General features: G+C 60.5%; 1 protein-coding gene and 1 long non-coding RNA gene across 2 annotated transcripts; one reads left to right on the top strand and one right to left on the bottom strand.

Annotated features, from left to right (window-relative positions):
• Window positions 1–1,789: 1,789 nt before the first annotated feature.
• FBXL19 (F-box and leucine rich repeat protein 19) lies at window positions 1,790–25,240 on the top strand. Its single transcript, XM_054053082.1, has 10 exons — window positions 1,790–1,842; window positions 4,687–4,882; window positions 6,447–6,590; window positions 7,380–7,448; window positions 8,955–9,071; window positions 9,231–9,308; window positions 12,876–13,330; window positions 18,011–18,174; window positions 23,164–23,322; window positions 24,801–25,240. The coding sequence occupies exons 2-10, from the start codon at window positions 4,712–4,714 to the stop codon at window positions 25,103–25,105; spliced, it is 1,662 nt and encodes a 553-aa protein (XP_053909057.1). The 5' UTR covers window positions 1,790–1,842; window positions 4,687–4,711; the 3' UTR covers window positions 25,106–25,240.
• On the bottom strand, window positions 25,051–26,301 carry LOC128850105 (uncharacterized). Its single transcript, XR_008447551.1, has 3 exons — window positions 26,031–26,301; window positions 25,234–25,368; window positions 25,051–25,192 (listed from the first exon to the last, which is right to left on the bottom strand). It is a non-coding gene; the product is annotated as an uncharacterized LOC128850105 (long non-coding RNA).
• Window positions 26,302–27,963: the final 1,662 nt, after the last annotated feature.

Below are 27,963 nucleotides of genomic sequence, written 5' to 3'. Positions count from 1 at the left end.
CGGCGGGGCGGGGGCGGGGCGGGGGCGCGGGGGGCGCCGTTTCCATGGTAACGACGATGGGGGGGGAGGGAGGGAGCGCGCGCTCGGCGCTGGCGGCGGCCGCGAGCGACCCCACAGGCCACGCCCCCCTCCGCTGCGCGCGCAGCTACACTCCCCCCCCCCCACGTCCGCAGCGCGAGACGCCATTGGCTGAGGCGGGGGAGGGGGCGTGGCCATAGAGCGGCGGAGACCATATAAGGGATAAGGGCGGGGAAAGAGCGGCGCGCGGCCAATAGGGGCGGAGGGGGCGTGGCCAGAACGGCGCGCAGGGGAGGGGGAAACGCCCGCTGTCAATCAACGCGCCCGAGGCCCATATAAGGCGGAGGGGGCGTGGCCTGAGCGGCGCGCGCGGGGGGGAGGGAGGGAGGCGCTCGCTGTCAATCAACGCGCGCGCAGTCCATATAAGGCGGAGAAGGGGCGTGGCCAGAGCGGAGGGAGGCGTGGCCAGAGCGGCGCGCGCGGGGGGGGGGAGGAAGGCGCTCGCTGCCCATCAACGCGCGCCGGTGTGGGCGTGGCCAGAGAGAGGGCGTGGTCCATATAAGGTAAAGAGGCGTGGTCAATGGGAGAGGAGGGGGCGTGGCTAGATATCGTCATGTCACGTGTTCGGGCGGGGCTGGGTCTCCCATTCATTCTCAGCTCGGAGCCGCCTCGTGCGCCCCCCCCCCCCCCCTTAAACTCCATCAGGGACTCCTCACACCCCCCCACAGCCCCCCAAAACCCAACCAGGGCCCCTCCTATACCCCCCCAGACTCCATCAGGAACCCCCACCCCCCAAAACCCTCCCAGGGATCCCCATCCCCCCCTTATCGACCCCCTCTCATCCCCCTTAAACCCAACTAGGGATCCCCCCAAACCAATACCCCCCCCTCCAGCCACCTTCCCCCGACCCCGAGTTGCTCTGAGGCATTTCAGTAGGACAGAACTCTATGGTTTAAAGTCCTCCCAGGCGACTCTATGGTTTGAGGGCAGCAGAGAGTTCTCTTCAGACCCCCCCCCCCCCCCCCCCATAGAGCCACTCTAGCCGGCCTGGAGGACCAGAGCAGCGGAATCTCTATGGTTTTCACCCTCTAAACCGACTTTACGGCTCAGACCCTTTGAACCACGTTTCTTTACGGCTTTCTCCCCCCAACACTAAAGCGACTCTATGGCTCGAGGAGAGCAGAGATTCCTCTTCAAGCCCTGTAGGGCCTCTCTAGGCACCTCGGAAAACCGTCTTTTCCTCTATCTTAAAGCCCTTTACGCGGACTCTATGGTTGGAGGCGCTGCGACGCGCCAAGAACCCCACTACGTGGCCTCTCTAGGCATCTCAGAAGACCTCCCTTTCCCTATGGCTTAAATCCCTCTTAGCCAACTCTATGATCGCACGCGGCAAGACGCGCCTCCCCCCCCCCCTACGCTGCCTCTCTAGGCATCTCGGCGGACCGCCTTTCCCCATTGCTTTCCACGCACTTTCCCCCCACAACTCTATGGTCACGCCTCCTTTCCCCAACTCTATGGTCGCACGCCGCAAGGAGGTGGAGGTCCCCCTCGTTCTCCCCGCGCCGCCGCCGCCGCCGCCATCTTGGCTCGCCCCCTTCTCGCCCTCCCGCCGTTCGCCCCCTCTCACGGGGGGGGAAATCCCCACCCCTCCCTTCACCCCCTGAACCCCCTCTTTGAACCGTGTCCCCCCTTCAATCCCGTTGAGGGGCGGAGGAAGGGGGGGGGGGCGGTTTGGGGGGGGGCCCTTCATCTCCCGCCGCCCCCCCCTCCCCCCCCCCTCACCACCGCTATGGCGCCGCTCCCGCCTCCGCGACGCGGCTGCAGGTGAGGCGGCGGGAGGGGAACCCCCCCGGGGGGGGGTGGGGGTGTCCTTCCGCGTCCCCCTTCACCCCATGGCCTCATTCCGGTGTCCCCCAATGTCCCCCAATATCCCTTTATTCCGGTGTCCCCCTGTACCCCAATGTCCCCTCATTTTGGTGTCCCCCAATATCCCCTTATTCCGGTGTCCCCCTGTACCCCAATGTCCCCTCATTTTGGTGTCCCCCCCAATGTCCCCCAATATCCCCTCATCCCCTCATTCTGATGTCCCCCAATGTCCCCCAATGTCCCCCTGTTCTGGTGCCCCCCTGTCCCACAGTGTCCCCCAATATCCTCTCATTCCGGTGTCCCCCAGTGTCCCCTCATTCTGGGGTCCCCCAATGTCCCCCTGTGCCCCTATTCTGGTGCCCCCCTGTCCCCCAGTGTCCCCCAATATCCCCTCATTCCGGTGTTCCCCAATGTCCCCCAATGTCCCCCAATGTTCCCTCATTCTGGGGTCCCCATATCCCCCTATGTCCCAATGTCCCCTCATTTTGGTGTCCCCAAATGTCCCCTTTTTGTGGTGTACCCCAATGTCCCCCTATCCTGGTGTCCCCCTGTCCCCCAATGTCCCTTCATCCCTTTCTTCTGGTGTCCCCCAATGTCCCCCAATGTCCCCCAATGTCCCCCTATTCTGGTGTCCCTCTGTCCCCCAATGTCCCCCAATATCCTCTCATTCCGGTGTCCCCCAATGTCCCCCAATGTCCCCTCATCCCCTCATTCTGGTGTCCCCCTGTCCCCTTGAACCCTTATTCTGGTGTCCCCCAATGTCCCCCAATGTCCCTTCATTCTGGTCTCCCCATATCCCCCCATGTCCCAATGTCCCCTCATTTTGGTGTCCCCCAATGTCCCCCTCTTCTGGTGTCCCCCAGTGTCCCCCAATGTCCCCCTCTTCTGGTGTCCCCCAATGTCCCCCAATGTCCCCCTATTCTGGTGTCCCCGTGTCCCCTTGAGCCCTCATTCAGGTGTCCCCATATCCCCCCGTGTCCCAATGTCTCCTTCTTCCGGTGTCCCCCGATGTCCCCCAATGTCCCCTCATTCTGGGGTCCCCCAATGTCCCCCTGTGTCCCTATTCTGGTGTCCCGCTGTCCCCCAATGTCCTCTCTTATTCTGATGTCCCCCAATGTCCCCTCATTCTGGTGTCCCCATATCCCCCCAATGTCCCCCTGTGTTCCTATTCTGGTGTCCCCCAATGTCCCCTCATTCCTGTGTCCCAGCGCTCCCATTGGCCCAACTGTCCCCCCAAAATGCCCCCAAGGACCCTCCAAAATCCCCCCCAAACCCCTCTGCCCCCCACAAATGCCCCTCCAGGACCCCCCAAAATCCCCCCAAACCCCTCTGCCCCCCCCAAATGCCCCTCAAAATCCCCCCCAAACCCCTCTGCCCTCCCAAAATCCCCCCCAAACCCCTCTGCCCTCCTCCAAATGCCCCCCAGAACCCCCAAAATCCCCCCAAACCCCTCTGCTCCCCACAAAATGCCCCTCAGGACCCCCCAAACCCCTCTGCCTCCCTCAAAATGTCCTCCAGGACCCTGAAAATCCCCCCAAACCCCTCTGCTCCCCTCCAAACGCCCCTCAGGACCCCCCAAAATCCCCCCAAAACCCTTCTGCCCCCCACAAATGCCCCCCAGGACCCTGAAAATCCCCCCCAAATCCCTCTGCCCCCCTCAAACGCCCCTCAGGACCCTCCAAAATCCCCCCAAACCCCTCTGCTCCCCACAAATGCCCCCCAAAATCCCCCCCAAACCCCTCTACCCTCCTCCAAACGCCCCCCAAGACCCCCCAAAATCCCCCCCAAAACCCTTCTGCCCCCCCAAATCTCCCCCAAAATCCCCCCCAAACCCCTCTGCTCCCCCCAAATCTCCCCCAAAATCCCCCCCAAACCCCTCTGCCCCCCCAAAATGCCCCCCAAAATCCCCCCCAAACCCCTCTTCCCCCCCCCAACGCCCCCCAGGACCCCCAAAATCCCCCCCAAACCCCTCTGCTCCCCACAAATCTCCCCCAAAATCCCCCCCAAACCCCTCTGCTCCCCCCAAATCTCCGCCAAAATCCCCCCAAACCCCTCTGCTCCCCACAAATGCCCCCTAAAATCCCCCCCAAACCCCTCTGCCACCCTCAAAACGCCCCCCAAGACCCCCCAAAATCCCCTCAAAACCCTTCTGCCCCCCCAAATCTCCCCCAAAATCCTCCCCAAACCCCTCTTCCCCCCCCCAAACGCCCCCCAGGACCCCCCAAAATCCCCACAAACCCCTCTGCTCCCCACAAATGCCCCCCAGGACCCTCCTAAATCCCTCTGCTCCCCTCCAAACGCCCCCCAAAATCCCCCCCAAACCCCTCTACCCCCCTCCAAACGCCCCCCAGGACCCCCCAAACCCCTCTGCTCCCCTCCAAACGCCCCCCAAGACCCCCCAAAATCCCCCCAAACCCCTCTGCTCCCCACAAATGCCCCCTAAAATCCCCCCCAAACCCCTCTGTCCCCCCCCAAACGCCCCCCAAGACCCCCCAAAATCCCCCCAAAACCCTTCTGTCCCCCCAAATCTCCCCCAAAATCCCCCCCAAACCCCTCTGCCCCCCTCCAAATGCCCCCAGGACCCCCCTAAACCCCTCTGCTCCCCACAAATGCCCCCCAAAATCCCCCCCAAACCCCTCTGCTCCCCACAAATGCCCCCCAAAATCCCCCCCAAACCCCTCTGCTCCCCCCCAAACGCCCCCCAGGACCCCCCCAAAATCCCCCCAAACCCCCCGCCACCTCCCCCCATCTCGGGGTCCCCTTCTCACGCGGGTATCCCCCCCCCTTTTTCCCCCCCCCCAGGGCGGCGTAGCGGCAGCGGGGGCCAATGCGGAGCCGCGGGGCCGGGGCAGGAGCTCGGCGGCGCCGGACGCGGTGCCGGAGGTGCCGGGCCTGCCTGCGTTCCGAGTGCGGGGAGTGCCACTTCTGCCGAGACATGAAAAAATTCGGGGGGCCCGGGCGCATGAAACAGTCCTGTCTGCTCCGACAGTGCACAGCCGTGAGCCGCAGAGGGGGTTCGGGGGGGCCCCAGGAGGGGTTTGGGGGGGCCCTGGGGTGGTTTGAGGGGTCCTTGGGATGGTTTGAGGGTCCCTGTGGGGGATTAGGGGGTCCTTGGGGTGGTTTGAGGGTCCCTGTGGGGGATTAGGGGGTCCCTGGGGTGGTTTGGGGGGTCCTTGCGGTGGTTTGAGGGTCCCTGTGGGGGATTAGGGGGTCCTTGGGGTGGTTTGAGGGTCCCTGTGGGGGATTGGGGGGTCCCTGCGGTGGTTTGAGGGTCCCTGTGGGGGATTAGGGGGTCCTTGGGATGGTTTGGAACTGTTTTGGGGATCCTTGGGGTGGTTTGAGGGTCCCTGGGTTGGTTTGGGGGGTCCTTGGGATGGTTTGAGGGGGTCCTTGGGGTGGTTTGGGGGTCCCTGGGGTGGTTTGAGGGGTCCCCGGGGTGGTTTGGAGGGTCCTTGGTGTGGTTTGGAGCTGTTTTGGGGATCCTTGGGGTGGTTTGAGGGGTCCCTGGGGTGGTTTGAGGGGTCCCTGTGGGGAATTAGGGGGTCCGCGGGAGGGTTTGAGGGGTCCCTGGGGTGGTTTGGGGGTCCCTGTGGGGGATTGGGGGGGCCTTGGGGTGGTTTGGGGGGTCCTTGGGAAGGTTTGGGGGGTCCTTGGGGTGGTTTGAGGGGTTCCCGGGGTGGTTTGGAGGGTCCTTGGTGTGGTTTGGAGCTGTTTTGGGGATCCTTGGGGTGGTTTGAGGGGTCCTTAGGATGGTTTGAGGGTCCCTGTGGGGGATTGGGGGGTCCCTGCGAGGGTTTGAGGGGTCCTTGGGGTGGTTTGAGGGTCCCTGTGGGGAATTAGGGGGTCCCTGGGGTGGTTTGGGGGGTCCCTGCGGTGGTTTGAGGGGTCCTTGGGGTGGTTTGGGGGACCCTGTGGGGGATTCGGGGGTCCCCAGGAGGGTTTGGGGGGTCCCTATGGGGTCCCTGGGGTGGTTTGGGGGGTCCCTGGGGTGGTTTGGGGGGTCCTTGCGAGGGTTTGAGGGGTCCCTGGGGTGGTTTGAGGGGTCCCTGGGGTGGTTTGGGGGGTCCCTGGGGTGGTTTGAGAGGTCCCTGGGGTGGTTTGGGGGTCCCCGGGAGGGTTTGGGGGGTCCCTGGGCTGATTTGGGGGCTCCCCGGGCTGCTTTGGGGGTCCCCGGGCTGCTTTTGGGGCTCCCTTGGCTGATTTTGGGGCTCCTTGGTTTGCTTTTAGGGCTCCCCGGGCTGAATTTGGGGCTCCCTTGGCTGCTTTTGGGGTTCCCTGGGCTGCTTTTGGGGCTCCCTGGTTTGCTTTTGGGGCTCCCTGGGCTGCTTTGGGGTTCCCGGACTAATTTTGGGGTCCCCGGGCTGATTTTGGGGGTCCCCAACTTCTTTCCCGCTCCTCTCCTGCTTCTTCGAAGGGCATCGAAAGGCTCTTTCATTGCACTCTGTAATGATTTGTGGGTTCATCCCTGGGGTAGTTTTAGGGGAGCTGTGTACATTTGGGGGTCCCCTCCCCCCTCACCGATTTTGGGGGTCCCCCCCCTTTGATTTCGGGGTTCCCCTCAGCCCGTTTTGCCCCACACGGCCGTGTGCGGCGCCTGCGGCGAAGCCGGACGCGAGGAAGCGGCCGAAGGCTCGGAGCAGCGCTTCCAACTCTCCCTGATGGAATGTGCGCTCTGCGGGGAGATCGTGCACCCCCGCTGCCTCCAGGTCAGATGGAGAACCCCACTTTTGGGGGGGTCCCCCCTTTTTCCCCGCCTCACTGCACCCCCAAAACCCCTTTTACGCCCCAAAAATCGCCCTTAAAATGAGCAAATCCGCCTTAAAACACCGCAATCCTCCTTAAAATGATGGAATTCGACCCAAAATGGGGGGTTCTGCCCCGTTTTGGGGACCCCCTTCTCAATTTTGGGGACCCCCCCATTTAAAGGACCCCATTTTTGGGGGGTTCCCACTTTCCCGCACCCCAAAAATCCCTCTCAGATCCCCAAATTCTTCCCCAAAATGAGCAAATCCTCCTTAAAATGATAGAATTCACCCCAAAATGGGGGGTTCTGCCTCATTTTGGGGACCCCCTTCTCAATTTTGGGGACCCCCCCGCTTAAAGGACCCCATTTTTGGGGGGTTCCCACTTTCCCGCACCCCAAAAATCCCTCTCAGATCCCCAAATTCTTCCCCAAAATGATCAAATTCTCCTTAAAACGACAGAATTCACCCCAAAATGGGGGGTTCTGCCTCGTTTTGGGGACCCCCTTCTCAATTTTGGGGACCCCCCCGCTTAAAGGACCCCATTTTTGGGGCGTTCCCCCTTTCCCACCCCCCAAAAATCCGCTCCAAAATGACCAAATTCCCCTTAAACTGCACCAATTTGCCCTAAAATGGGAATTTCTGTCCCCTTTTTGCCGTCCCCCCTATTTGGGGACCCCCCGTAAGAATTTGGGGGACCCCCAAAACTTAGTGGGGACCCCAATTTCTTTCTTCTTTACCCCCCAAAAAAAGATGGGGTGCGCGGAGGCGTTGATTAACCCCGAGATCCCCAACTGCTGGGAGTGCCCCAAGTGCCGGCAGGTGGGGGGCAGAGGGGTTTTGGGGGGTCCTGGGGGGCATTTTGGGGGTGCAGAGGGGTTTTGGGGGGTCCTGGGGAGCATTTTGGGGGTGCAGAGAGGTTTGAGGGGGATTTTGGGGGGTTCTGGAGGGGTATTTGTGGGGATAGAGGGGTTTTGGGGGGTCCTGGGGGGCATTTTGGGGGTGCAGAGGGGTTTTGGGGGGTCCTGGGGGGGCATTTTGGGGGTGCAGAGGGGTTTTGGGGGGTCCTGAGGGGCATTTTGGGGGTGCAGAGGGGTTTGGGGGGGATTTTGGGGGGTCCTGGGGGGGCATTTTGGGGGTGCAGAGGAGTTTTGGGGGGTCCTGGGGGGCATTTTGGGGGTGCAGAGGGATTTTGGGGGGTCCTGGGGGGCATTTTGGGGGTGCAGAGGGGTTTGGGGGGGATTTTGGGGGGTCCTGGAGGGGTATTTGTGGGGGGTAGAGGGATTTTGGGGGGTCCTGGGGGGCATTTTGGGGGTGCGGAGGGGTTTGGGGGGGATTTTGGGGGGTCCTGGAGGGGTATTTGTGGGGGGTAGAGGGATTTTGGGGGGTCCTGGGGGGCATTTTGGGGGTGCAGAGGGGTTTGGGGGGGATTTTGGGGGGTCCTGGGGGCCATTTTGGGGGTGCAGAGGGGTTTGAGGGGGATTTTGGGGGGTTCTGGGGGGCATTTTGGGGGTGCAGAGGGGTTTGGGGGGGATTTTGGGGGGTCCTGGAGGGGTATTTGTGGGGGATAGAGGGGTTTTGGGGGGTCCTGAGGAGCATTTTGGGGGTGCAGAGGGGTTTGGGGGGAATTTTGGGGGGTCCTGGGGGGGTATTTGTGGGGATAGAGGGGTTTTGGGGGGCCCTGAGGGGCATTTTGGGGGTGCAGAGGGGTTTGGGGGGGATTTTGGGGGGTCCTGGAGGGGTATTTGTGGGGGGAAGAGGGGTTTTGGGGGGTCCTGAGGGCCATTTTGGGGGTGCAGAGGGGTTTGGGGGGAATTTTGGGGAGTCCTGGGGGGCATTTTGGGGGTGCAGAGGGGTTTGGGTGGGGTTTTGGGGGGTCCTGAGGGGCATTTTGGGGGTGCAGAGGGGTTTGGGGGGGATTTTGGGGGGTCCTGGGGGGCCATTTTGGGGGTGCAGAGGGGTTTTGGGGGGTCCTGAGGGCATTTTGGGGGTGCAGAGGGGTTTGGGGGGGATTTTGGGGGGTCCTGGGGGGCATTTTTGGGGTGCAGAGGGGTTTGAGGGGGATTTTGGGGGGTCCTGGGGGGTATTTTGGGGGTGCAGAGGGGTTTGGGGGGGATTTTGGGGGGTCCTGGAGGGGTATTTGTGGGGGATAGAGGGGTTTTGGGGGGTCCTGAGGGGCATTTTGGGGGTGCAGAGGGGTTTGGGGGGGTCCTGGGGGGCATTTTGGGGGTGCAGAGGAGTTTGGGGGGGATTTTGGGGGGTCCTGGGGGGCATTTTGGGGGGGTTATTTTTTGGGGTCCCCCCCGCTGCCCCCCCTTTTCTCCGCAGGCCCCCGGCTCTGGGGGGGGTTGGGGTGCAGACGAGGCCCCCCCCAAACGCAAAGCGGGGGGCGCCCCCCCCGACGGGGCCCCCCCAAAACGCAAGAGGGACCCCGACCCCAAAAAGGTGAAGATTTTTTTGGGGTGACGCTTCTCCCCTCCCCCCCTTTCCTATTTTTGGGGGGGTCCCCCCCCCCTTTTTCTTTGCCCCCCCCCTAATTTGGGGGTCCCCCCGATCTTGGGGTGCTGAAGGTCCCCCCCTTTTGTGTCCCCCCCCCCCCCACAGGTAACGGATGTGGCGCCGTGGGGGGCGCCGCAGCCCCCCGGGGGGGCCCCCCCCGAACCCCGAACCCCCGATTCCGAGGTGAGACCCCCCCAAAGCCCCCCATGGCCCCCCAATATCCCCCCAGGGCCCCCCAATATCTCCCAATGTCCCCCAATATCCCCCCATGGCCCCCCAATATCTTTCAGTGTCCCCCAATGTCCCCCTAATATCCCCCAATGTACCCCAATGTTCCTCCGTATCCGTCAGTGTACCCCCAAATCACTCAATGTCCCCCCAAATCCCCCAATGTCCCCCCAATATCCCCCCATATCCCTTAATGTCCCCCAATGTCCCCCCAATGTCTCCCCAATGTCCCCCCATATCTCTCAGTGTACCCCCAAATCCCCCAATGTCCCCCCAATATCTCCCCAGTGTCCCCCAATATCCCCCCAATGTCCCCCAATATCTCCCCAGTGTCCCTCAATGTCCCCCCATAGCCCCCCAATATCCCCCAATGTCCCCCAATAGCCCCCCAAGGCCCCCCAATATCCCCCAATGTCCCCCAATATCCCCTCATGGCCCCCCAATATCCCCCCAATATCCCCCAATGTCCCCCCAATATCCCCCAATGTCCCCCAATATCCCCCCATGGCCCCCAATATCCCCCCAGTGTCCCCCAATATCCCCCCAATATCCCCTCAATGTCCCCCCAATATCCCCCCATGGCCCCCCAATACCTTCCAATGTACCCCAATGTCCCCTCCATATCTCTCAGTGTACCCCCAAATCCCTCCATGTCCTTCAGTGTCCCCCAATGTCCCCCTAAATCCTTTAATGTCCCCCCAAAGTCCCCCCAATGTCCCCCAATGTCCCCCCAAATCCTTTAATGTCCCCCCAAAGTCCCCCCAATGTCTCCCCAATGTCCCCCCATATCTCTCAGTGTACCCCCAAATCCCTCAGTGTCCCCCAATGTCCCCCTATATACCCCAATGGACCCCAATGTTCCTCCATATCCCTCAGTGTACCCCCAAATCCCTCAATGTCCCCCCAATGTCCCCCCAAATCCCTCAATGTCCCCCCAAATCCCCCAATGTCCCCCATATCCCCTCAGTGTCCCCCAATGTACCCCTAAATCCCCCAATGTCCCACAGTGTCCCCTCAATGTCCCCCCAAATCCTTTAATGTCCCCCCATATCCCCCCCAATGACCCCCAAATCCCTCAATGTCCCCCCATATCCCCCCAATGTCCCCCCATATCTCTTAATGTCTATCTGTGTCCCCCCAATGTACCCCCAAATCCCCCCAATGTCCCCCCAAATCCCCCCAATGTCCCCCAATGTCCCCCAACCTTCTCCCGATGTCCTCCAGAACCTCTTTGAGGTTCCCCTCACGCCCCAAACCTTCTCCTGATGTCCTCCAGAACCTCTTTGAGGTTCCCCTCTACCCCAAACCTTCTCCCGATGTCCTCCAGAACCTCTTTGAGGTTCTCCTCACGCCCCAAACCTTCTCCTGATGTCCTCCAGAACCTCTTTGAGGTTCTCCTCACGCCCCAAACCTTCTCCCGATGTCCTCCAGAACCTCTTTGGGGTTCTCCTCACGCCCCAAACCTTCTCCCGATGTCCTCCAGAACCTCTTTGAGGTTCTCCTCACGCCCCAAACCTTCTCCTGATGTCCTCCAGAACCTCTTTGAGGTTCCCCTCACGCCCCAAACCTTCTCCCGGTGTCCTCCAGAACCTCTTTGAGGTTCCCCTCACGCCCCAAACCTTCTCCCGATGTCCTCCAGAACCTCTTTGAGGTTCCCCTCACGCCCCAAACCTTCTCCCGATGTCCTCCAGAACCTCTTTGAGGTTCCCCTCACGCCCCAAACCTTCTCCCGATGTCCTCCAGAACCTCCTTGAGGTTCTCCTCACGCCCCAAACCTTTTCCTGATGTCCTCCAGAACCTCTTTGAGGTTCCCCTCACGCCCCAAACCTTCTCCCGATGTCCTCCAGAACCTCTTTGAGGTTCCCCTCACGCCCCAAACCTTCTCCCGATGTCCTCCAGAACCTCTTTGAGGTTCTCCTCACACCCCAAACCTTCTCCCGATGTCCTCCAGAACCTCTTTGAGGTTCCCCTCATGCCCCAAACCTTCTCCCGATGTCCTCCAGAACCTCTTTGAGGTTCTCCTCACGCCCCAAACCTTCTCCCGATGTCCTCCAGAACCTCTTTGAGGTTCTCCTCACGCCCCAAACCTTCTCCCGATGTCCTCCAGAACCTCTTTGAGGTTCTCCTCACGCCCCAAACCTTCTCCCGATGTCCTCCAGAACCTCTTTGAGGTTCCCCTCACGCCCCAAACCTTCTCCCGATGTCCTCCAGAACCTCTTTGAGGTTCTCCTCACGCCCCAAACCTTCTCCCGATGTTCTCCAGAACCTCTTTGAGGTTCTCCTCACGCCCCAAACCTTCTCCCGATGTCCTCCAGAACCTCTTTGAGGTTCCCCTCATGCCCCAAACCTTCTTCTGATGTCCTCCAGAACCTCTTTGAGGTTCTCCTCACGCCCCAAACCTTCTCCCGATGTCCTCCAGAACCTCTTTGGGGTTCTCCTCACGCCCCAAACCTTCTCCCGATGTCCTCCAGAACCTCTTTGAGGTTCTCCTCACGCCCCCAACCTTCTCCCGATGTCCTCCAGAACCTCTTTGGGGTTCCCCTCACGCCCCAAACCTTCTCCCGATGTCCTCCAGAACCTCTTTGAGGTTCTCCTCACGCCCCAAACCTTCTCCCGATGTCCTCCAGAACCTCTTTGAGGTTCCCCTCACGCCCCAAACCTTCTCCCGATGTCCTCCAGAACCTCTTTGAGGTTCTCCTCACGCCCCAAACCTTCTCCCGATGTCCTCCAGAACCTCTTTGAGGTTCCCCTCACGCCCCAAACCTTCTCCCGATGTCCTCCAGAACCTCTTTGAGGTTCTCCTCACGCCCCAAACCTTCTCCCGATGTCCTCCAGAACCTCTTTGAGGTTCTCCTCACGCCCCAAACCTTCTCCCGATGTCCTCCAGAACCTCTCTGAGGTTCCCCTCACGCCCCAAACTTTCTCCCGATGTCCTCCAGAACCTCTTTGAGGTTCTCCTCACGCCCCAAACCTTCTCCCGATGTCCTCCAGAACCTCTTTGAGGTTCTCCTCACGCCCCAAACCTTCTCCCGATGTCCTCCAGAACCTCTTTGAGGTTCTCCTCACGCCCCAAACCTTCTCCCGATGTTCTCCAGAACCTCTTTGAGGTTCCCCTCACGCCCCAAACCTTCTCCCGATGTCTTCCAGAACCTCTTCGAGGTTCCCCTCACGCCCCAAACCTTCTCCCGATGTCCTCCAGAACCTCTTTGAGGTTCTCCTCACGCCCCAAACCTTCTCCCGATGTCCTCCAGAACCTCTTTGAGGTTCTCCTCACGCCCCAAACCTTCTCCCGATGTTCTCCAGAACCTCTTTGAGGTTCTCCTCACGCCCCAAACCTTCTCCCAATCTTCTCCAGAACCTCTTTGAGGTTCCCCTCACGCCCCAAACCTTCTCCCGATGTCCTCCAGAACCTCTTTGAGGTTCCCCTCACGCCCCAAACCTTCTCCCGATGTCCTCCAGAACCTCTTTGAGGTTCTCCTCACGCCCCAAACCTTCTCGGAACGCCCCCAAACTCCTCCTCAGGCCCTCTCGCGCCAACGGGAACGCCTGGAGCGCTTCCGCCAGATGTGCCGCCTCCTGGAGCGCCTCCCTCCGACCACCACCTCCACCTCCGGCTCCGATTCCGGCGGTTCTTCTCCTCCCGACGACGACGACGACGACGACGGTCACCGCCACGATGTCCCCTCTCGCCCTCCCATCGCCGCCACCGCCGCCATTTGTTGTCCTCGCGGCCTTCCGGCGCCTTCTCCGTCGCGACGCCTTCGCCCGTGGCCTTTGGTATCGTCGCCGCGGCCGCCGGCGCGGTTGGAACGTCACGTGATCCGCCCGCCGCCGGCGTCGCCGGATCCCGACCGCCTCCCGTTGGCCACCGGCGCCGCTCACGTCCTCCAAAGGGACCTTTGGCTCCGAGTCTTCGCCCACCTCTCGGCCCGCGAGCTCTGCGTCTGCATGCGCGTCTGCCGCACCTGGAGCCGCTGGTACGGCAACTGGGAGCACTGGGAGGGCACTGGGACGCCACTGGGAGGGCACTGGGAGGGCTACGGGGCTCCGTAGTGGTGGTTTTAGTGCTTAAGGGCCTTACTGGGAGGACTGGGACGACACTGGGAGGGCACTGGGAGGGCTATGGGGTTTCGTAGTGGTGGTTTTAGTGCTTAAGGGCCTTACTGGGAGCACTGGGAGGGCACTGGGAGGGCACTGGGAGGGCTACGGGGCTCTATAGTGGTGGTTTTAGGGCTTAAGGGCCTTACTGGGAGCACTGGGAGGGCACTGGGAGGACACTGGGAGGGCTACGAGGTTCTATAGTGGCGTAATTAGTGCTTTGGGGCCTTACTGGGAGCACTGGGAGGGCACTGGGAGGGCTATGAGGCTCTGTAGTGGTGGTATTAGGGCTTAGGGGCCTTACTGGGAGCACTGGGGCGGCACTGGGAGGGCACTGGGAGGGCTATGAGGCTCTGTAGTGGTGGTTTTAGTGCTTAAGGGCCTTACTGGGAGCACTGGGAGGGCACTGGGAGGGCACTGGGAGGGCTACGGGGCTCCGTAGTGGTGGTTTTAGTGCTTAGGGGCCTTACTGGGAGCACTGGGAGGGCACTGGGAGGGCACTGGGAGGGCTACGGGGCTCCGTAGTGGTGGTTTTAGTGCTTAAGGGTGTTACTGGGAGGACTGGGAGGGCACTGGGAGGGCACTGGGAGGGCTATGGGGCTCCGTAGTGGTGGTTTTAGGGCTTAGGGGCCTTACTGGGAGCACTGGGACGGCACTGGGAGGGCACTGGGAGGGTTATAAGGTTCCATAGTGGTGGTAATAGTGCTTAGGGGCCTTACTGGGAGCACTGGGACGGCACTGGGAGGGCACTGGGAGGGCTATGGGGTTTCGTAGTGGTGGTTTTAGTGCTTATGGGCCTTACTGGGAGCACTGGGAGGGCACTGGGAGGGCACTGGGAGGGCTACGGGGCTCTATAGTGGTGGTTTTAGGGCTTAAGGGCCTTACTGGGAGCACTGGGGCGGCACTGGGAGGGCACTGGGAGGGCTATGGGGCTCCGTAGTGGTGGTTTTAGTGCTTGAGGGCCTTACTGGGAGCACTGGGAGGGCACTGGGAGGGCACTGGGAGGGCTATGGGGCTCCGTAGTGGTGGTTTTAGGGCTTAGGGGTCTTACTGGGAGCACTGGGAGGGCACTGGGAGGGCACTGGGAGGGCTACGGGGCTCCGTAGTGGTGGTATTAGGGCTTATGGGCCTTACTGGGAGCACTGGGAGGGCACTGGGAGGGCACTGGGAGGGCTATGGGGCTCCGTAGTGGTGGTTTTAGGGCTTAAGGGCCTTACTGGGAGCACTGGGAGGGCACTGGGAGAGCTACGAGGTTCTATAGTGGCGTAATTAGTGCTTTGGGGCCTTACTGGGAGCACTGGGAGGGCACTGGGAGGACACTGGGATGGTTATAAGGTTCCATAGTGGTGGTAATAGTGCTTAGGGGCCTTACTGGGAGCACTGGGACGCCACTGGGACGCCACTGGGAGGGCTATGGGGCTCCGTAGTGGTGGTTTTAGTGCTTAGGGGTCTTACTGGGAGCACTGGGAGGGCACTGGGACGGCACTGGGAGGGCTATGGGGCTCCGTAGTGGTGGTTTTAGTGCTTAGGGGCCTTACTGGGAGCACTGGGAGGGCACTGGGAGGGCACTGGGAGGGCTACGGGGCTCTGTAGTGGTGGTTTTAGTGCTTATGGGCCTTACTGGGAGCACTGGGAGGGCACTGGGAGGGCACTGGGAGGGCACTGGGAGGGTTATGGGGCTCCGTAGTGCTGGTTTTAGGGCTTAGGGGCCTTACTGGGAGCACTGGGAGGGCACTGGGAGGACTATGGGGCTCCGTAGTGGTGGTATTAGTGCTTAGGGGCCTTACTGGGAGCACTGGGAGGGCACTGGGAGGGCACTGGGAGGGCTATGGGGCTCCGTAGTGGTGGTAATAGTGCTTAGGGGCGTTACTGGGAGCACTGGGACGGCACTGGGATGGTTATAAGGTTCCATAGTGGTGGTTTTAGGGCTTAGAGGCCTTACTGGGAGCACTGGGAGGGCACTGGGAGGGCACTGGGAGGGCTATGGGGCTCTATAGTGGTGGTTTTAGTACTTGGGGGCCTTACTGGGAGCACTGGGAGGGCACTGGGAGGGCACTGGGAGGGCTATGGGGCTCCGTAGTGGTGGTTTTAGGGCTTAAGGGCCTTACTGGGAGCACTGGGAGGGCACTGGGAGAGCACTGGGAGGGCCATGAGGCTCCGTAGTGGTGGTATTAGGGCTTAGGGGCCTTACTGGGAGCACTGGGAGGGCACTGGGAGAGCACTGGGAGGGCTATGGGGCTCCGTAGTGGTGGTTTTAGGGCTTAGGGGCCTTACTGGGAGCACTGGGAGGGCACTGGGAGGGCACTGGGAGGGCTATGGGGCTCTGTAGTGGTGGTATTAGGGCTTAAGGGCCTTACTGGGAGCACTGGGAGGGCACTGGGAGGGCTACGGGCTCCGTAGTGGTGGTATTAGGGCTTAAGGGCCTTACTGGGAGCACTGGGAGGGCACTGGGAGAGCCTCGAGGTTCTATAGTGGCGTAATTAGTGCTTTGGGGCCTTACTGGGAGCACTGGGAGGGCACTGGGAGGACACTGGGATGGTTATAAGGTTCCATAGTGGTGGTAATAGTGCTTAGGGGCCTTACTGGGAGCACTGGGACGCCACTGGGACGCCACTGGGAGGGCTATGGGGCTCCGTAGTGGTGGTTTTAGTGCTTAGGGGTCTTACTGGGAGCACTGGGAGGGCACTGGGAGGGCACTGGGAGGGCTATGGGGCTCAGTAGTGGTGGTATTAGGGCTTAGGGGTCTTACTGGGAGCACTGGGAGGGCACTGGGAGGGCACTGGGAGGGCTATGGGGCTCCGTAGTGGTGGTTTTAGTGCTTAGGGGCCTTACTGGGAGCACTGGGAGGGCACTGGGAGGGCACTGGGAGGGTTATAAGGCTCCGTAGTGGTGGTTTTAGTGCTTAAGGGCCTTACTGGGAGCACTGGGAGGGCACTGGGAGGGCTACGGGGCTCCGTAGTGGTGGTTTTAGTGCTTAGAGGCCTTACTGGGAGCACTGGGAGGGCACTGGGAGAGCTATGAGGCTCCGTAGTGGTGGTATTAGGGCTTAGGGGCCTTACTGGGAGCACTGGGAGGGCACTGGGAGGGCACTGGGAGGGCTACGGGGCTCCGTAGTGGTGGTATTAGGGCTTAAGGGCCTTACTGGGAGCACTGGGACGGCACTGGGAGGGCACTGGGAGGGCTATGGGGCTCCGTAGTGGTGGTTTTAGGGCTTAGGGGCCTTACTGGGAGCACTGGGAGGGCACTGGGGGCTCTGTGGCCATACTGGGAGCCCTATAGCCATACTGGGAGCCCTGTAGCCATACTGGGAGCCCTGTAGCCATACTGGGAGCACTATAGCCATACTGGGAGGCCTGTAGCCATACTGGGAGCACTATAGCCATACTGGGAGCCCTGTAGCCATACTGGGAGAGCACTTGGAGGGCACTGGGAGGGCACTGGGAGCCCTGTGGCCATACTGGGAGCCCTGAAGCCATACTGGGAGCCCTGTGGCCATACTGGGAGCCCTGTGGTCATACTGGGAGAGCATTGGGAGGGCACTGGGAGGGCACTGGGAGCACTGTGGCCATACTGGGAGCCCTGTAGCCATACTGGGAGCCCTGCAGCCATACTGGGAGCCCTATAGCCATACTGGGAGCCCTATAGCCATACTGGGAGCCCTGTGGCCATACTGGGAGAGCACTTGGAGGGCACTGGGAGGGCACTGGGAGCCCTGTAGCCATACTGGGAGCTCTGTAGCCATACTGGGAGGGCCCTGGGAGCCCTGTGGCCATACTGGGAGCCCTGTGGTCATACTGGGAGCACTGGGAGAGCCCTGTAGCCATACTGGGAGCCCTATAGCCATACTGGGAGCTGTGCGGCCATACTGGGAGCCCTATAGCCATACTGGGAGCCCTGCGGCCATACTGGGAGCCCTATAGCCATACTGGGAGCACTGGTGTGGCCATATTGGGAGCCCTGTGACCATACTGGGAGCCCTGTAGCCATACTGGGAGCACTGGGAGAGCACTGGGAGGGCACTGGGAGCCCTGCAGCCATACTGGGAGCACTGGGAGAGCCCTATAGCCATACTGGGAGGCCTATAGCCATACTGGGAGTCCTGTGGCCATACTGGGAGCCTTATAGCCATACTGGGAGCACTGGTGTGGCCATATTGGGAGCCCTGTAGCCATACTGGGAGTACTGGGAGGGCACTGGGGGCCCTGCGGCCATACTGGGAGCACTATAGCCATACTGGGAGCACTATAGCCACACTGGGAGCACTGGTGTGGCCATATTGGGAGCCCTGTGGCCATACTGGGCATACTGGGAGCTTTATGGTCATACTGGGAGCCCCATAGCCATACTGGGAGGGCACTGGGAGGGCACTGGGAGCCCTGCAGCCATACTGGGAGCACTGGGAGGGCACTGGGAGGGCACTGGGAGCCCTGTGGCCATACTGGGAGCCCTGCAGCCATACTGGGAGGGCACTGGGAGCCCTGTAGCCATACTGGGAGCCCCGGTGGGGCCATACTGGGAGTGCCGGTGTGTCCATACTGGGAGCAGTGGTGCGCGGGCAGGTGCTGCGACCGCCGGCTGTGGACGCGCATCGACCTGAGCGGCCGCGCGGCCATTACGGCGCCGATGCTCAGCGGCGTCGTTCGGCGCCAACCGGCGGCGCTCGACCTCAGCTGGACCCGCGTCTCCCGCAAGCAGCTCTCCTGGCTCGTCACCCGCCTGCACGGTGAGAGCGCCCCAAAAACGCACCCCCGCGCCCCAAAAACAAACCCCGGCGCCCCAAAAACACCCCAAAAACGCCCAAAACGGCCCAAAAACGGCCCAAAAACGGCCCAAACACCCCAAAAACGGCCCAAACACACCAAAAACGGCCCGAAAATGGACCCCGGCGCCCCAAAAACGCACCCCGGCACCCCAAAAACGGACCCCGGCACCCCAAAAACGGACCCGGCGCCCCGAAAACACCCCAAAAACGGCCCAAACACCCCGAAAACAGCCCAAAACCAGCCCAAAAACGGCACAAACACACCAAAAACGGCCCGAAAATGGCCCATGGCACCCCAAAAACGGACCCCAGCACCCCGAAAATGGACCCCAGCACCCTGAAAACGGCCCCCGGCACACCCAAACGGACCCGGCGCCCCGAAAACACCCCAAAAACGGCCCAAACACCCCAAAGACGGCCCAAAAACGGCCCAAACACTCCAAAAACGGCCCAAACACCCCAAAAACGGCCTGAAAACGGACCCCGGCACCCCAAAAACAGACCCGGGCACCCCAAAAATGGACCCTGGCACCCCAAAAACGGCCCCGGCACCCCCAAACGGACCCCAGCACCCCAAAACCAGCCCAAACACCCCAAAAACGCCGAAAACGGCCCAAACACCCCCAAAACACACCCCGGCGCCCCAAAAATGGACCTGGCACCCCAAAAATGGCCCAAACACCCCGAAAACGGCCCCAAGCACACCAAAACCAGCCCAAAAATGGCCCCAAACACCCCAAAAATGGCCCGAAAACAGCCCAAACACCCCGAAAATGGCCCCCAGCACCCCAAAAACAGCCCTCGGCGCCCCAAAACCGCCCCAAAAACGGCCCTGGTACCCCCAAAACACCCCAAAAACAGCCCCAAACACCTCAAAAATGGCCCCAAACACACCAAAAACGGCCCAAAAACGGCCCAAACACCCCGAAAACGGACCCCGGCACCCCAAAAACGGACCCCGGCACCCCAAAAATGCCCCAAACACCCCGAAAACGGACCCCAGTGCCCCAAAAACGGCCCCAAAAATGCCCCAAACACCCCAAAAACGGCCCCAAACACACCAAAAACGGCCCAAAAATGCCCCTGAACACCCCAAAAACGGCCCGAAAACGGCCCAAACACCCCGAAAATGGACCCCGGCACCTCAAAAATGGACCCTGGCATCCCAAAAATGGCCCAAACACCCCGAAAACGGCCCCAAACGCCCCCAAAACGGTCCAAAACCGGCCCAAACCCCCTGAAAACGCTCCAAACACCCCAAAAACGGCCCCAAAAATGCCCCAAACACACTGAAAACAGCCCCAAACACCCCAAAAACGGCCCAAAAACGGCCCCAAACATCCCAAAAATAGCCCAAAAACGGCCCCAAACACACCAAAAACGCCCCGAAAACGGCCCAAACACCCCGAAAATGGCCCACAGCACCCCAAAAACAGACCCCGGCACCCCAAAAACGGCCCCAAACACCCCAAAAATGGCCCAAACACACCAAAAACGGCCCCCGGCGCCCCGAAAATGGACCCCGGTGCCCCGAAAATGGAGCCCGGCACCCCTAAAACAGCCCAAAAACGGCCCAAACACCCTGAAAACGGCCCAAACACCCCGAAAACGCACCCCGGCACCCCAAAAATGGACCCCAGCACCCCGAAAACGGCCCAAACACCCCGAAAACGCCCCAAAAATGGCACCCAGTACCCCAAAAACGGCCCAAACACCCCGAAAATGGCCCGAAAACAGCCCTAAAATGGTCCGCAGCACCCCGAAAACGGACCCCGGCACCCCAAAACCGGCCCAAACACCCCAAAAATGGACCCTGGCACCCCGAAAACGGACCCCAGCACCCCAAAAATGGCCCAAAAATGCCCCAAACACCCCAAAAAATGGCCCAAAAATGGCCCAAAACACCCTGAAAACGGCCCAAACACCCTGAAAATGGCCCACGGCACCCCAAAAATGGACCCCAGCACCCCAAAAACGGACCCCGGCACCCCGAAAATGGCCCCCAGCACCCCAAAAATGGACCCTGGCACCCCAAAAACAATCCGAAAACACCCCAAAAACAGCCCAAACACCCCGAAAACGGACTCCGGCACCCCAAAAACGGACCTGAGCACCCTGAAAACGGCCTCCGGCACCCCAAAAACGGCCCCAAAACAGACCCTAGCACCCCAAAAACAGGCCAAAGACCCCGAAAACAGCTCAAAGACCCTGAAAACGCCCTGAAAACGGAATCCGGCACCCAAAAAACAGCCCAAACACCACAAAAATGCCCCGAAATGCCCCGAAAACGCCCCCAAAACAGCACAAAAACCCCCAAAACGCCCCAAAACCGCCCCTGAGCACCCCGAAAACGCCCCCAAACACCCCAAAAACACCCCGAAAAGTCCTGAAAATGCCCCCGAAGCACCCCAAAAACACCCCTGAGCACCCCAAAACCAGCAAAAACATCCCGAAAACACCCCCAAAATGGCAAAAACACTCTGAAAACACCACCAAAAACACCCCGAAAACGGCAAAAACACCCCAAAACCAGGAAAGATACCCCCAAAACACCCTGAAAACGGCAAAACCAGACCAAAAAGACCCCGAAAGTTACAAAAACAGCCCAGAAATGGCAAAGACACCCCAAAACACCCCAGAACCACCCAAAAACACCCCAAAAATGGCAAAAGCACCCCAAAACCACCCTGAAACACCCCAAAAACACCCCTCAAAATACCCCAAACACCCTAAAAATGGCAAAAATACCCGAAAACACTCCAAAACACTGTTTCGGGCGCGTTTGGATGCGGTTTTGGTGGATTTGGGCCGATTTTGGTTGCATTTTGGGTGGATTTGGGTGGGTTTGGGTGCGTTTCGGGTGGGTTTGGGTGCGTTTCGGGTGGGTTTGGGTGCGTTTCGGGTGGGTTTGGGTGCGTTTCGGGTGGGTTTGGGTGCGTTTCGGGTGGGTTTGGGTGCGTTTCGGGCGGGTTTGGGTGCGTTTGGGTGGGTTTGGGTGCGTTTCGGGAGGGTTTGGGTGCGTTTCGGGTGGGTTTGGGTGCGTTTCGGGTGGGTTTGGGTGCGTTTCGGGTGCGTTTGGGTGCGTTTCGGGTGCGTTTGGGTGTGTTTCGGGTGGGTTTGGGTGCGTTTCGGGTGGGTTTGGGTGCGTTTCGGGTGGATTTGGGTGCGTTTCGGGTGGGTTTGGGCGCGTTTCGGGTGGGTTTGGGTGCGTTTCAGGCGGGTTTGGGTGCGTTTCGGGTGAGTTTGGGTGCGTTTCGGGTGCGTTTGGGTGCGTTTTGGGGGGGTTGGTTCCGTTTCGGGTGGGTTTGGGTGCGTTTCGGGTGGGTTTGGGTGCGTTTCGGGTGGGTTTGGGTGCGTTCGGGTGGGTTTGGGTGCGTTTCGGGTGGGTTTGGGTGCGTTTCGGGTGGGTTTGGGTGCATTTCGGGTGGGTTTGGGTGCGTTTCGGGTGGGTTTGGGTGCGTTTCGGGTGCGTTTGGGTGCGTTTCGGGTGGGTTTGGGTGCGTTTCGGGGGGGTTTGGGTGCGTTTCGGGTGGGTTTGGGTGCGTTTCGGGTGGGTTTGGGTGCGTTTCGGGTGGGTTTGGGTGCGTTTCGTGCGCGTTTGGGTGCGTTTCGGGTGGGTTTGGGTGCGTTTGGGTGCGTTTTGGGTGCGTTTCGGGTGGGTTTGGGTGTGTTTGGGTGGATTTGGGTGCGTTTCGGGTGGATTTGGGTGCGTTTCGGGGGGGGTTGGGTGCGTTTCGGGTGGGTTTGGGTGCGTTTCGGGTGCGTTTGGGTGCGTTTCGGGTGGGTTTGGGTGCGTTTCGGGAGGGTTTGGGTGCGTTTCGGGAGGGTTTGGGTGCGTTTCGGGTGCATTTGGGTGCGTTTCGGGTGGGTTTGGGTGCGTTTCGGGTGGGTTTGGGTGCGTTTCGGGGGGGTTTGGGTGCGTTTCGGGGGGGTTTGGGCGCATTTCGGGGGGGTTTGGGTGCGTTTCGGGGGGGGTTTGGGTGCGTTTCGGGTGGGTTTGGGTGCGTTTCAGGTGGGTTTGGGTGCGTTTCGGGGGGGTTTGGGTGCGTTTCGGGTGGGTTTGGGTGCGTTTCGGGTGGGTTTGGGTGCGTTTCGGGTGGGTTTGGGTGCGTTTCGGGTGGGTTTGGGTGCGTTTCGGGTGGGTTTGGGTGCGTTTCGGGTGGATTTGGGTGCGTTTCGGGTGGGTTTGGGTGCGTTTCGGGTGGGTTTGGGTGCGTTTCGTGCGCGTTTGGGTGCGTTTCGGGTGGGTTTGGGTGCGTTTGGGTGCGTTTTGGGTGCGTTTCGGGTGGGTTTGGGTGTGTTTGGGTGGATTTGGGTGCGTTTCGGGTGGATTTGGGTGCGTTTCGGGTGGGTTTGGGTGCGTTTCGGGTGGGTTTGGGTGCGTTTCGGGTGGGTTTGGGTGCGTTTCGGGTGGGTTTGGGTGCGTTTCGGGTGGGTTTGGGTGCGTTTCGGGTGGGTTTGGGTGCGTTTCGGGGGGGTTTGGGTGCGTTTCGGGTGGGTTTGGGTGCGTTTCGGGTGCGTTTGGGTGCGTTTCGGGTGCGTTTGGGTGCGTTTCGGGGGGGTTTGGGTGCGTTTCGGGTGGGTTTGGGTGCGTTTTGGGTGCGTTTCGGGTGCGTTTGGGTGCGTTTCGGGGGGGGTTTGGTTCCGTTTCGGGTGGGTTTGGGTGCGTTTCGGGTGGGTTTGGGAGCGTTTCGGGTGGATTTGGGTGCGTTTCGGGTGGATTTGGGTGCGTTTCGGGTGCGTTTGGGTGCGTTTCGGGTGGGTTTGGGTGCGTTTCGGGTGGGTTTGAGTGCGTTTCGGGTGGGTTTGGGTGCGTTTCGGGTGGGTTTGGGTGCGTTTCGGGTGGATTTGGGTGCGTTTCGGGTGGGTTTGGGTGCGTTTCGGGTGGGTTTGGGTGCGTTTCGGGTGGGTTTGGGTGCGTTTTGGCGCTGAGGCCGCGGGTGCCGCCAGGGCTGCGGGAGTTGGTGCTGAGCGGCTGCTCGTGGGGCGCGGTGTCGGCGCTGGGGTCGGCGCCGTTGGCGTCGCTGCGGCTCTTGGATCTGCGTTGGGTGCCGGAGCTGTCGGACACGCGGCTGCGAGAGCTCCTGCTGCCCCACGACCCCCGCCACGGTACGGAGGGGGGGCTTGGGGGGCGACTTTGGGGGCATTATGGGGGTCTGGGGGGGACTTTGGGGGGATATGGGGGGACTTTGGGGGGAGTTTGGGGGTCTCAAGGGGATTTTGGGGGGATATGGGGGTCTGGGGGGGGAGTTTGGGGGGATATGGGGGTCTCAGGGGGGACTTTGGGGGTCTCAGGAGGGATTATGGGGGTCTTGGGGGGCATTTTGGGGGGATATGAGGGTCTCAGAGGGGATTATGAGGGTCTCAGGGGGGACTTTGGGGGGATATGAGGGTCTCGGGGGGGAGTTTGGGGGTCTCAGGGGGGACTTTGGGGGTCTCAGGGGGGATTATGGGGGTCTTAGGGGGGACTTTGGGGGGATATGAGGGTCTCAGGGGGGATTTTGGGGGGAAATGGGGGTCTCAGGGGGGGATTATGGGGGGATATGAGGGTCTCAGGGGGGACTTTGGGGGTCTCAGGAGGGATTATGGGGGTCTTGGGGGGGATTTTGGGGGGATATGAGGGTCTCAGAGGGGATTATGAGGGTCTCAGGGGGGACTTTGGGGGGATATGAGGGTCTCGGGGGGGAGTTTGGGGGTCTCAGGGGGGACTTTGGGGGCCTCAGGGGGGACTTTGGGGGGATATGGGGGTCTCAGGGGGGATTATGGGGGTCTCAAGGGGACTTTGGGGGGATATGGGGGTCTGGGGGGGGAGTTTGGGGGATTATGGGGGTCTTGGGGGGGAGTTTGGGGGTCTCAGGGGGGACTTTGGGGGTCTCGGGGGGGGCTTTGGGGGTCTCGAGGGATTATGGGGGTTTTGGGGGGATTTTGGGGGGATATGAGGGTCTCGGGGAGGATTATGGGGGTCTCAGGGGGGACTTTGGGGGTCTCAGGGAGGATTATGGGGGTCTCAGGGGGGCCATTGGAGGTCAAGAGAGGCCATTGGGGGTCCCTTGTGGGTCCCAGAGGGGACATTGGGGTTCCCGGGAGGGACATTGGGGTCACAGAGAGGATATTGGTGTCCCAGAGGAGCCATTGGGGGTCATAGAGAGGATATTGGGGTCCCAGAGGGGCCATTGGGGGTCATAGAGAGGATATTGGGGTCCCAGAGGGGCCATTGGGGGTCATAGAGAGGATATTGGGGTCACAGAGGAGCCATTGGGGGTCATAGAGAGGATATTGGTGTCCTAGAGGAGCCATTGTGGATCACAGAGGGGATATTGGTGTCCCAGAGGGGCCATTGGGGGTCATAGAGAGGATATTGGAGGTCCAGAGGGGCCATTGGGGGTCCATTGTGGGTCCCAGAGGGGCCATTGGGGGTCACAGAGAGGATATTGGAGTCCCAGAGAGGCCATTGGAGGTCCAGAGGGGCCATTGGGGGCCCATTGTGGATCACAGAGAGGATATTGGGGTCCCAGAGGGTCCCTTGGGGGTCCCCGAGGGTCCGTTGGGGTCGGGGGCGGCGCGGGTGACGGCGCCGTTGTGCGCAGCGCCCCCCGAAGGCCGCGTGCGTTTGGCCAATCTGGTGGAGCTGCGCTTGGCGGGCCTGGAGGTGACGGAGGCGTCGCTGCGGTTGGTGGCGCGGCACGCGCCGCGCTTGGCCACGCTGGACCTCAGCCACGGCGGCCATGATGGCGGCGGCGACGGCGGTGACGGTGACAACGGCGCTCGGTGTCCCCTCGGAGCGCTGCGGCACAGCCTGGCCGAGCTCAGCCTCGCACGAGGAAACGACGCCGGAGAGTGGCGGACGTCGCCGGCACCAGGAGGAGTGCGCGGGGGAGCTGCGGCACCATGAGGGACCTGCGGTGGGGCTCGAGGACATCATGGTGGGCCTCAAGAACCTTCTGGAGGGCTCGAGAACATCATGGTGGACCTCAAGAACCTTCTGGAGGGCTCGGGAACATCTTGATGGACCTCAAGAACGTCATGGTGGACCTCAAGAACCTTCTGGAGGGCTCGAGAACATCTTGGTGGACCTCAAGAATCTTCTGGAGGGCTCGAGAACATCTTGATGGACCTCAAGAACCTTCTGGAGGGCTCGAGAACATCATGGTGGACCTCGAGAAGCTTCTGGAGGGATTGAGAACATCTTGATGGACCTCAAGAACCTTCTGGAGGGATTGAGGACATCTTGATGGGCCTCAAGAACATCATGATGGACCTCAAGAACACCATGATGGGCCGTGAGAACCTTCTGGAAGGATTGAGAAGATCATGGTGGACTTCAAGAACCTCATGATCGACCTCAAGAACGTCATGGTGGACCTCAAAAACCTTCTGGAGGGCTCAGGAACATCTTGATGGACCTCAAGAACGTCATGGTGGGCCTCAAGAACTTTCTGGAGGGCTCGGGAACATCTTGATGGACCTCAAGTACATCATGGTGGGCCTCAAGAACCTTCTGGAGGGCTCAGGAACATCTTGATGGACCTCAAGAACATCATGATGGGCTTCAAGGACGTCATGATGGACGTTGAGAACCTTCTGGAGGGATTGAGAACATTTTGATGGACCTCAACAACTTTCTGGAGGAATTGAGAACATCATGGTGGACCTCAAGAACCTCATGATGGGCCTCAAGAAGCTCATGATGGACCTCAAGAACCTTCTGGAGGGCGCGGGAACGTCGTGGTGGGCCTCGAGAACGTCATGGTGGGCCTCAAGGATGTCACGATGGACCTCAAGAACCTTCTGGAGGGTTCGAGAACATCATGGTGGACCTCGAGAAGCTTCTGGAGGGCTTGAGAACATCTTGATGGACCTCAAGAACCTCATAATGGACTTCAAGGACATCACGATGGACGTTGAGAACCTTCTGGAGGGCTCAAGAACATCTTGATGGACCTCGAGAACATCATGATGGGTCTCAAGAACGTCATGGTAGGCGTGGAGAACCTTCTAGAGGGATTGAGAACATCTTGATGGACCTCAACAACTTTCTGGAGGGATTGAGAACATCATGGTGGACCTCAAGAATGTCATGGTGGGCCTCAAGAATCTCTTAGAGGGATTGAGAACATCTTGATGGACCTCAAGAACGTCATGGTGGACCTCAAGAACCTTCTGGAGGGCTTGAGAACATCTTGATGGATCTCAAGAACATCACGATGGGCTTCGAGAACCTCATGATGGGCCTCAAGAACCTTCTGGAGAGATTGAGAACATCTTGATGGACCTCAAGAACATCATGATGGACCTTAAGAACATCCTGATGGGCCTCAAGAATGTTCTGGAGGGTTCGAGAACATCATGGTGGATCTCAAGAACCTTCTGGAGGGCTTGAGAACATCTTGATGGACTTCAAGAACGTCATGATAGGCCTCGAGAACCTTCTGGAGAGCTCAAGAAGATCATGGTGGGCCTCGAGAACCTCATGATGGGCAACAAGAACCTCATGATGGACCTCAAGAACCTTCTGGAGGGATTGAGAACCTTATGATGGATCTCAAGAACCTCACAATGGGCCTCGAGAACCTTCTGGAGAGCTGGAGAATCTCATGATGGACCTCAAGAACCTTCTGGAGGGCTCAGGGACACCAGGATGGACCTCAAGAACCTCATGATGGACCTTGAGGACATCACAGTGGGCCTCAAGAACCTTCTAGAGGGCTCGAGAACCTCATGATGGACCTCAAGAACCTTCTGGAGGGATTGAGAACCTTATGATGGATCTCAAGAACTTCATGATGGATCTCAAGAACCTCATGATGGACCTCGAGAACCTTCTGGAGGGATTGAGAACATCGTGATGGACCTCAAGAACCTCATGATGGACCTCAAGAACCTTCTGGAGGGATTGAGAACCTTATGATGGATCTCAAGAACCTCATGATGGATCTCAAGAACCTTCTGGAAGGCTCAGGACCACCATGATGGACCTCAAGAACCTCCTGATGGGACCTCCGGAAGCTCCTGATGGTCCTGGAGAGGCTCCTGGAGGGCTGGAGGCCACACTGGGAGCAACTGGGAGCAACTGGGAGCAACTGGGAGCACTGGGAGAGGCGCCGTGGAGACTGGGAGGCCCAGTAAGGGCACTGGGGGAACTGGGAGAGGGTACTGGGGATACTGGGAGACCTCATGGACACTGGGAGAGGACACTGGGGAGACTGGGAGCCCCCCCAGGGTATACTGGGAGACCCCCACTGGGGAGACTGGGAGCCCCCAATGGATACTGGGAGCCCCCCCAGTGTATACTGGGAGCACTGGGAGACCCCACTGGGGAGACTGGGAGCTCCCAATGGATACTGGGAGCCCCCCCAGTGTATACTGGGAGCACTGGGAGACCCCAATGGATACTGGGAGCCCCCCCAGTGTATACTGGGAGCACTGGGAGACCGCACTGGGGAGACTGGGAGCCCTCAATGGATACTGGGAGCCCCCCCAGTGTATACTGGGAGCACTGGGAGCCCCCAATGGATACTGGGAGCCCCCCCAGTGTATACTGGGAGCACTGGGAGACCCCCCCCCCCCCCCATTAGCGCCTCTATTCACCGTATGCACTGACTGAGGGGGCGTGGCCTCGCCTTGACCACGCCTCCTCACACCCTAACCACACCCCCGTGATGAAGCCACGCCCCTCCGGCTCTAACCACGCCCTCCTGCTGGCTTAAAGGTGCTCCGGCGCCTAAGCCACGCCCCCAAGCGGTTAAACCA

Source organism: Cuculus canorus, chromosome 38 (genome assembly GCF_017976375.1).
Source record: "Cuculus canorus isolate bCucCan1 chromosome 38, bCucCan1.pri, whole genome shotgun sequence".
In the NCBI taxonomy this organism is placed as follows: Eukaryota; Metazoa; Chordata; class Aves; order Cuculiformes; family Cuculidae; genus Cuculus; species Cuculus canorus.
The sequence above is the reverse complement of the archived record's forward strand: the minus strand, read 5'-3'. Positions and strand labels throughout refer to the sequence as shown.